The sequence below is a fragment of the Marmota marmota genome, unplaced genomic scaffold (genome assembly GCF_001458135.2).
Source record: "Marmota marmota marmota unplaced genomic scaffold, marMar, whole genome shotgun sequence".
In the NCBI taxonomy this organism is placed as follows: domain Eukaryota; kingdom Metazoa; phylum Chordata; class Mammalia; order Rodentia; family Sciuridae; genus Marmota; species Marmota marmota.
Window position 1 is genome coordinate 1514201 of NW_026000205.1, and position 9870 is coordinate 1524070.

Here is a 9870-nt window from a genome sequence, read left to right on the forward strand (position 1 = left end):
TTCCAAATGAATATCATGATTGCTGTTTCTAGCTTCTGTGAAGAATGTCATTGGGATTTTAATAGGAATTGCATTAAATATGTATAACAGTTTTGTAGTGTGGCCATTTTGACAATATTAATTTTGCCTGTCTAAGACTATAGGAGATCTTTCACTCTTCTAAGATCGTCTTCAATTCCTTTCTTTAGTGTTCTGTAGTTTTCATTGTAGAGGTCTTTTACCTCCCTTGTTAGATGGATTCCCAAATATTTTATTTTTTTTCTTTTGAGGCTATTGTGAATGGGGTAGTTTTCCTAATTTCTCTTGTAGTAGATTCATTGCTTATGTATAGAAATGCATTTGATTTATGGGTATTGATTTTTTATCCTGCTACTTTGCTGAATTCATTTATTAGTTCTTGAAGTTTTCTTGTGGAATTTTTGCATCTTCTATATAAATATAAAATCATGTCATCAGCAAATAGTGATAGGTTGGGTTCTTCTTTTCCTATTTATAACCCTTTAATTTCTTTCGTCAGTCTGATTGCTTTAGCTAGAGTTTCAAGGACTATGTTGAATAGAAGTGGTGAAAGAGGGAATCCATGTGTTGCTCCAGTTTTTAGAGGAAATGTTTTCAGTTTTTCTCCATTTAGAATGATGGCATTGGGCTTAGCTTAGATAGCTTTTATAATGTTGAGGTGTGTTCCTACTATCCCTAGTTTTTCCCATGTTTTGAACATGAAGAGATACTGTATTTTTTCAAATGCTTTTTCTGTATCTGTTGAGATAATCATATGATTCTTGTCTTTAAGTCTATTGATATGATGTATTACATTTATTGATTTACATATGTTGAACCAACCTTGCATCCCTTGGATGAAAGCCACTTGATCAGAGTGTACTATATTTTTAATATGTTTTTGTATGCGATTTGCCAGGATTTTATTGGCAATTTTTATGTCTATGTATCTAGGGATATTGGTCTGAAGTTTTCTTTCCTTGATACGTCTTTGTCTGATTTTGGTATCAGGGTGATACTAGCCTCATAGAATGAGTTTGGAAGGGTTTGCTCCTTTCCTATTTCATGGCATAATTTGTAGAGTATTGGTATTAGTTCTTCTTTGAAGGTCTTGTAGAACTTGGCTGAGAATCTGTCTGGTCCTGGGCTTTTCTTGGTTGGTAGACTTTTTTTTCCTTAAAAAAAAAAAAAAAAATATATATATATATATATATATATATATATATATATATATTTAGTTGTAGTTTTAGTTTAGTTGTAGAGAGATCACGAACATGCTGAACTCTTTTATTGGGGAAAACTATTTAAATGAGGCAAGGGGTAGGATTATAAGGGAACAGGTGAGTGTAGCTCAACCCCTCTGGGTGTTGCCTACTCCTAGGGCTACTCCCAGGGCCACACCTTATTATCTGAGTGAGGGAAAAGACTTGAGTCACAAGTCATGGCACTAGGCGCCAAACTAAGTGATCTTTCAGATCCCCGTGGTGCATCAGGACTTAAAGGTGCGTGCAGTGGCTCCTCACACACAATACTTTAATTAATTTATTTTTATGTGGTGCTGAGGGTGGAACCCAGTGCCTCACACGTGGTGGGCGAGTGCTTTACCTCTGAGCCACAACCCCATACCAAACTGGCTTTTGATGGTGTCTTCTATTTCATTGCTTGAGATTGATCTATTTAAATTATGTATGTCCTCCTGGTTCAGTTTGGGTAGGTCATATGTGTCTAGAAATTTGTTTATGTGTTTGAGATTTTATTGGAGTATGCATTTTCAAAATAGTTTCTAATTATCTTCTGTATTTCAATAGTGTCCATCGTTATTTCATTTTTCAACACAAATTTTAGTAATTTGAGTTTTCTCTCTCCTCTTGTTAGCGTAGTGAAGGTTTATCAATTTTGTTTATTTTTTCAAATAACCAACTTTTTGTTTCAATTTCATTGATTTCAGCTCTGATTTTAATTATTACCTGTCTTCTACTTTTGGTGTTGATTTGTTCTTCTTTTTCAAGGGCTTTGAGATGTAATGTTAGGTCATCTATTTGTTGTATTTGTGTTCTTTTAATGAATAAGCTCAATGCAATGAACTTTCCTCTTAGCACTGCCTTCATAGATAGGGCTACCCAGAGATTTTGTTATATTGTATTGGTGTTCTCATTTACCTCTAAGAATTTTTTTTTATCTCCTCCTTGATAAAAAATATTCAGTAGCATATTATTTAGTCTCTAGGTGTTGGAGTAGCTTGTATTTTTTATTTTACCATTGATTTATAATTTCATTCAATTTTGATCTGATTGAATTCAGGGTAGTATCTCTGAATTCAATTTATCTGAGTGAGGGAAAAGACTGAGTATTTGGTATTTGCTGAGAGATGCTTTGTGGCATAACATATGGTCTATTTTAGAGAAGGATTTATGTGCTGCTGAGAAGAAAGTGTATTCACTTAATGATGGATGAAATACTCTCTATATATCCATTAAGTCTAAATCATTGATTGTATTATTTAGTTCTATGGTTTCTTTGTTTAGTTTTTGTTTAGAAGATCTATCCAGTGGTGAGAGAGGTGTGTTAAAGTCACCCAGTATTATTGTGTTGTGGTCCATTTGATTCTTGAAATTGAGAAGGGTTTGTTTGATATATGTAGATGTTCCATTGTTTGGGGGACAAATATTTACAACTGTTATATCTTGGTGATGTATGATTATTATGTATAAAATGTCCCTCTTTATCCCTTCTGACTAACTTTGGTTTGAAGTTTAAAGTTTACTTTATCTGATATGAGGATGGAAACCCCTTCTTGTTTACACACTCCATATGAGTGATATGTTTTTTCCTCAACCTTTCACCTTCAGTCTGTGGATGTCTTTTCCTAGGAGTTTAGTCTCTTGAAGATAGCATAATGTTGGGTATTTTTAAAAAATCCAATCCACCAGTCTATGTCTTTTGACTGATGAGTTTAGGACATTAACATTCAGGGTTATTATGGAGATATGGTTTGTATTCCAGGTTATTTTGATTTATTTTTTGTTTTTTAACTTGATATCTATTCTGCTGTTAATTTCATCTGGGGAATTCTTCATTTTAGGTATTGTATTTTAATTTCTAGAACTTGTATTTGTTCTTATATCTTCAGTTTCTCTAATTATTAGTTTGATGTTTTTCTTTAAATTACTTAACATAGTTTTAATATCCTTGATTGCTGATGCTGTCATTTAGTAGTCTGTGTTATTTGCTGATTTTTCTCTTGATTATGAATCACATTTTCCTCCTTCTTAATTTGTTCATTAATTTTTTCCTGAAGAATGAACTTTGTGAGTTTTACATGTTTGAGTATTTGATTTTTGTTACCTTCCTTTAATAAGTATTGAACCTTGTTCTAGCAGGTACTTTAATTATTATCCATTTTGATTTTTTTTTTTTTTTTGTGATGGGATTTCCCCGTGTTGCCCAGGTTGACCTCAAACTTCTGGGCTCAAGCTGTCCTCCCACCTCAGTTTCTACAGTAGCTGGAACTATGGGTGCACATCACCACACCTGGCTGATCCTTTTGAAGCTGTTTTTTAAGTCTCATTAAAGTGGATCTAGAGATGCCTTTTTCCCCAGTGTAGCTCAGTCCCACTTCTAAGACTTGGCCTTCCTGGGATTTCTACAGAGTAACTCACCTAGAACTTGGATGTTCTGCAGTTATTCTTTACGTGCCCTTGTGGATTTTCACCCTATATATATCTTAATATTCAGCAAAGACTCAAGGAGACCTCTTTGGAAATTTCTGGAATATTTTCTCATAGCTATATCTCCTCCAGAATTCTTCCCTGCTTTGGCCTCCCTGAACTCCATCATTATTGCTTCATTGAGACCATCATGCTTTTCTTACAATCTTGCTCCCTGTTCTGCAGACTAGACTGTATCTTCAGGCAGAAAACTGGGGTGATTGTATGACACGTGTCAGTCAGTTGCTTTCTTATCTCAGGAAGTCCTGTGCTGTTATCTAATATCTATAGATAATTACTTTGTTTAACTGTTTAGCTGTATACAGTGGTAGGGTAAATCAGGTCTCTGTTACTCCATTGTGACTGAATGTCGAAATACCCACTGAATTTTACATTACAGTTATTTTATTTCAAGAGGTTCTTTTGAGTTTTTTATTTATTTTTTTAGTTGTAGATGGACACAGTACCTTTATTTATTTGTTTGTTTGTTTATTTTTATGTGGTGCTGAGACTTGAATCACAGCCTCACATATGCTAGGGAAGCATTCTACTACTGAGCCACAGCCCCAGCCCCTCTGTTTACTTTTTAAAAATCTTCATATTTGGGCTGGCACGTGTGAAGCACAGAGTTCAATCCTCAGCACCACACAAAATAAATAAATAAATAAAAATAAAACAAAGGTATTGTGTACACCTACAACTAAAATTTTTTTAAATCTTCATGATTAATGTATAATTTCTTACTCCCTAAAAATGTTTTCAAATTTGTCTTCTATTAGTTAATATAGTTTTACTGTAATCCTTGATAATTCTAACATGTGGAAGTCACCATAAGTATTATTTTTACTGCCATGTTCCTGGTGGTTATTGCTCAAAGTGTTTTGTTTTTGTGTATCTGGTTGTCTTGGACTGTGTTCTACTTATTTGTTCATCTTGGAGGACCACTATAGAAATTCTTAAAGGCCTAGGATCAAGTCATAGTCTTTCAGAAATAATAAGATTTTTGATGTATAGGGGCATTAGAAACTGCTTGAAACTCAGTTGTTGGCCTAAGTTTTGGTGATACGAAACATTGGGCTTTAAATTCAACAAGTCAGAAACTTTAAAAATCTCCCCTTGTTTTGCTCATTTCTAAAACAACTTTCCTTTCATTCCCTATTGTGTGGAAGGACTGGATGCAAGCTCCTAGGTCATTTTTATACTGAAGGTGTAACCCTTTGGATTTAAGAGGGATCTTCTGGTTTGGTCAGGCTCTAGCATTTGATATCTGGCTTGTATGCCCCCCTTTTATATCTAAAAGGTCATGAAAGTGGAAACTGTGTTACAGTTTTTTTGTGTGTGTTCAGCATATGCCTTCAGGATAAAATGTCTTTGGAAGTCCCTCTGTTCTTGTCTGTACTTCAGATTTTGTCTGATAAAATTCTTATTATCCTGTCAACAGGTACCAGGGTTTGCCCAGGCTGAGCCACATCTCCAGCCTTTTTTTATTATTATTTTGATACTAGGTCTCATTAAGTTCCTTAGGGCCTTGCTAAGTTGTTGAAGCTTACTTTGAAATTGAGATCCTCATGTCTAGCTTCTGAGCTGCTGGGAACACAGGTGTGTGACACCACACCTGGCTGCCAACATTTTTATTATTTTAAGATTAAAAATATTTTGCAGCCTCCTTTCTGAGGGATACTGAAGGTTCAACCCAGGGGCACTTTACCACTGAGCCACATTCCCAGCCCTTTATTTTTTAATTTTGAGACAGGGTCTCACTAAGTCACTAAGGTTAGATTTGAAATTGAGATCTTACTACCTCACAACCTGGGATTATAGGTCTGGGCCATCACACCAAGCTCTTCCAGTCAAGATTTCCAATAAGAAGATTAGTACAAATATCTAACAGGACTATTATCAGAACAGCATATAGTATTCCATTTTCTAAAATGTGATCAAACTGTATTTATTTTCCTGAAACTTACATTTTGCTTTTATCAGTCAATATTGGAAAACCCTCCATTGCAGTTCTCAGAGAGCAATGTACTAAATTTTTAAAGATTTATATAAGTTAGCCAAGTGAAGAATGAGGATGGCCTGGGATATCATAACATGACAGGGCATGGTTAAATCTGACCAGAATATGGAATATTAAATGAGTCACGGTGGAAGATGAGGCTGGAATAGTCAGCAGGGGTGAGATCAGAAAGTCCCCAAAACAGTTTCTCTCATGTAGCACAACTCCTTGGGAGCATTGCACCCGTCATAGTCCAGGCAAACTGCTCCCTGATATTCCATAATATGACACTTAGAAGGCTGGTTTTTACCCATGAGTCTGAGAAAGGAAGGAGGAAATGTGGTAAGTAATAATAGTCCCCATCACTAGAGTAGAGACCACAGAGTTCCCAAGAAGATCCCTTTTTCTACTCTGATTGAAATTCTTCAGACTCACAAAAACGAATTCATGTTTGAAGATGGGTGCCTTTTGGTTTCACTCCAGAGTCAACCTTGCCTAGATCAGTAATGCTAGGCTAGTGAATACCTTTCTGACCTGGAGGACAAGGGAAAATGGGAGGCCACTTCCTAAGGTGCCAAAGGATTCTATTTGATCTAATCCCCTATCCTTAGGAATGTGGAAACACTCATAAAGCTGATAAACCTTGGGAAACTGCCTCCTGATGCTTATCCCCCTGCTGATCTGCGGGAAAACCCAGCCTCCATCTATAACACCTGGCTCAACAGCCTTCCCCAGGATATCAAGAACATGGTCCTCAGCTACATACCTGAATGCAACATACAGGATCAGTTTTTGCAGGTCAGTAGAGATATCTGAAGACATGCCATGTGTTCTTCAAAGCCTCTGCACAGCAGAAATTTCAGCTTTTAATAGCACCAGAAAAAAAAAATCCCAGAAGCTCCCTATAATCTGCAACCCTGTTAATGCAAAGAACTATGGCTCACAAATGCCCTTCATGGGTAATGCTAGGTGGATTGGTTTTCCATGTCAGAGGGTTAGCTTGGAGATCTGATTTTCTCAGTGATTCAGAGATTTCAGGGAGTTTTCCAGAAAAGGCAGAACATGTCTTTGTCTTTTTTAATTGTTATTGTTAAATTCAAGGACACTAACTCCTGCCCTTTCTCTCCTTGCAGATTAAGGATAGCCAAAGCTTTTCATTCCTGATCTTTGCTGAATACACCTCATTTCTTCCCTGGTCTGCCCTCTGGTCTCTCCTCTTCTTTCTGTTGTTGCTGTTCAGAGAGCTGGGCATCATGGTAGGATTCATGCAGGGCATCATTCTCCCACTCCAGGACACCTTCTCTTCCCTCAGAAAACATACAACACTGCTCACAGGTACTCTGACCTCTGTTCCTATTCCCACCCATGGCCCTAACTCCACTGAGACTCTTACCCTGACCTCCATTTAGCCCTTGTCATCTAGCTAGACGTTTGATCTTGATGCAGACTCAATGTTTTCTCCAGTGGGTATCATTATGCTCCTGTACCTGTGTGGCCTCTTCTTCACTCAACCTTCAGGCATCTACTTCATGAGACTGCTGAATGAATACTGGATAGTACTCCCCATCTTCTTCATCATCATATGTGAAAACATTACTGTAGCCTGGGCTTATGGGGCCAAGAGGTGATGTCTTATGCCCAGGCTCCCATACAGCATGGGTTTGTAGGGAAGGTGGACCCTTCCTGGTTGCCTCAGCTCTCACCCAACTAGAGTGACATGGGGATCCTTAATTTCAAGGTCTTCTGAGAAATCTTCTGTTCTTTTTTTATTTAATATACCTTTTGCATGCTTCATATGCACCAGACACTGTTTTAGTTACCAGGGATATGCATTGAATTCCTATCCTCACCAAACTTACATTCTAGTGGTGTAGATAGGCAATAAACAAATTAGTTACAAATAAGATAGTAAAAATAAGTGACAGGAGAAAATTATAAAGGGTAAGGTAAGATGATCCAGAGTAGGAGTGCATGTAAGCATGATTCAGATAGGATTACCAGGAAGGACTTTCTCTTCCCTGGAATGTAAGATGACATGCAAGCAGACTACTGAGTGAAATGAGGAAGGGAACCATGACAAGGTTTTGAGAAAGAGTATTCTAGGCAGGGAAACATTAAATACCAATGCCGGAATATGCATCATGCTTGGAATTTTTAAAGAACAAGGAAGTCAAGAGAGGCTAGAATAGAATGTTAAGAGATGAGGGGAGGTAACAGGAGCCAGATTATGAGGACCTTATAAGCCATGACAGGACCTAATATTTTATGCAGAATAAAATATGAAGCATTGAGAGGTTTTGAATAGGACAGTTTCATCATATTTATTTTTTAACAAGATATCTATGGCTGGTATGGTGGCACATACCTGTAATTCCAGCAACTTGGGAGACTGAGGCAGGAGGATTGCAAGTTCAAGAACAACTTCAGCAACTTAGTGAGGTCCTAAGCAACTTATCAAGATCCTGTCTCAAAATAAAAAGCCAAAAGGACTGGGGATGTGACTTCATGGTTAATTGTCCCTGGGTTCAATCCCTGGTACAAAAAAACATAAAAGGATAAAAAATAAATAAAAAGATATATGTAATTATATAGGAGGATAGACTGAATAGTCAAGTATAAAACTAGAACTGGGAGCTATATAATATTCCAAATAAGAGCTAATAATGGCTTGGGTTAGGGTGGTAAAGCTGTAGTTTGAGAGAAGTGGTCTGATTTTGGAAGCCTGACTGGGCTACCACACTTTTTTTTGTCCTTTCACAGGTTCCTTGCAGACATGGCTGTCCTGTTGGACCGCCCCATCTCCTCCATCTGCAGCAGGCTGTGGTGCTATGTGTCTCCAGTTGTGCTGCTATTCTTGTTGGTGATCATCCTGGTTGACCTTAGTATGAAGCCCATGACCTACATCGCCTGGGACTCAGCTGGTGTGAGCCTCCCTCCCCAGACCCAGGAGCCCCAGGGAGTGGGGTCAGATTTTTTAGTCACCTCCTGGCTGAAGAATCTGGTCGTCACATTCCACTCCCTGTGTTCTCATTAGTCTTCCGCCTTCGTTCCTTTTCCACCTTTCCCCTCCATATGTCTTCTTCTTCTTCTGGGAACTTTGATATTCTAAACCCCTTTCCCATTTCTCCACAGTCAAAAGAGGTGCTTCGACCATACCCGTCATGGGGACTATTCTTGGTCATCATCCTTTTTCTCATTGTCATCCTCCCAGTCCCTGTGTACTTAGTATACTGTCTCTGCAATGGGATGCCCTTCAAATCCAAGAACAGGCTTATGATATTCTCCAAATCTCTACCCCCGAGTGACCAACCAGTGCTCTGTGAAAAGGTCCAAAAGGAGGAAATTCCACAAGGTGATAAAACAAAGTAGCGATCAACTCGTCATTTCATTTCCTGTATTCATTTAGCCATCACACATTTCTCAAAACAGATCTTACAGGCAACTCTTAGTGACATCTTGCTACTGTCCATGTCCCTGGGGGAGGGCATTATTTGAGAGGCAAATGGGGCTCCCCTCTTGGGTCCCATCTTCTCTGGTTACCACTGTCATTGTATTTTTCCCATCCCCTTCCTATACACACACACACATGTAATTCATATACACTGTTGGCTTTGCCTGCTAAACCTGCTGCTTCTGGTTTGCTGGTCTCAGAATGGAGATGGAAGAATAGTGCTATTGGTCAATAAATAAGTCCATTGGAACTCCCAAGTACTGAGTGTGAGATTTTTTTTTTTCTGTAAATCTCTCAGGTGTTTAGTCTTCCTTACATAAGGCTTCCATTCTTTCTAGAGCTAAATGTTTAGCCCCACATTCTTACCCTGGAAAATCCAGCTGCTAGATTACCAAACTTGCCTTATCCAGGGTCTGGACTTTGGCCAAGGAAAACCTGGGAAGTAATGGCTCCAGCAATTATGGGATGCCACGTTCTCTGCCCAAATCCACTCCCACTGGGCTTCTGTCTCCCCAAAAATACTGTCTGAATCCGGTGAGAACTCAAGGGGAACTCAGGCAGCAGGATACGCCCTATTCCCAGCAGGAATAATCTTAAACCTTAAACCTGGAACCTAAACCGGGAACGCCCTAAACCCGATTATCCTAAACCGGGAACACCCTAATCCGCCCTGGTCCTTGAGCAAGGTCACCTACATGCAATGTCACTGCAACATG

General features: G+C 38.3%; 1 protein-coding gene across 4 annotated transcripts in view; it reads left to right on the forward strand.

The window, feature by feature from the left end:
* Slc6a16 (solute carrier family 6 member 16) overlaps positions 1-9411 on the forward strand; it is a 51677-nt gene extending 42266 nt beyond the window's left edge. For 3 of the 4 annotated variants that reach the window (XM_048790549.1, XM_048790550.1, XM_048790551.1), the window contains exons 8-9: positions 6315-6501; positions 6837-7862. In XM_048790549.1, coding sequence (XP_048646506.1) covers positions 6315-6501; positions 6837-7112 — 463 coding nt within the window. In that variant the 3' untranslated portion in view covers positions 7113-7862. Of the gene's footprint in view, positions 1-6314; positions 6502-6836; positions 7863-8463; positions 8627-8835 lie in introns of those variants that run through there. The other variant, XM_048790552.1, reaches the window with a different exon arrangement.
* The last annotated feature ends 459 nt before the right edge of the window (positions 9412-9870 follow it).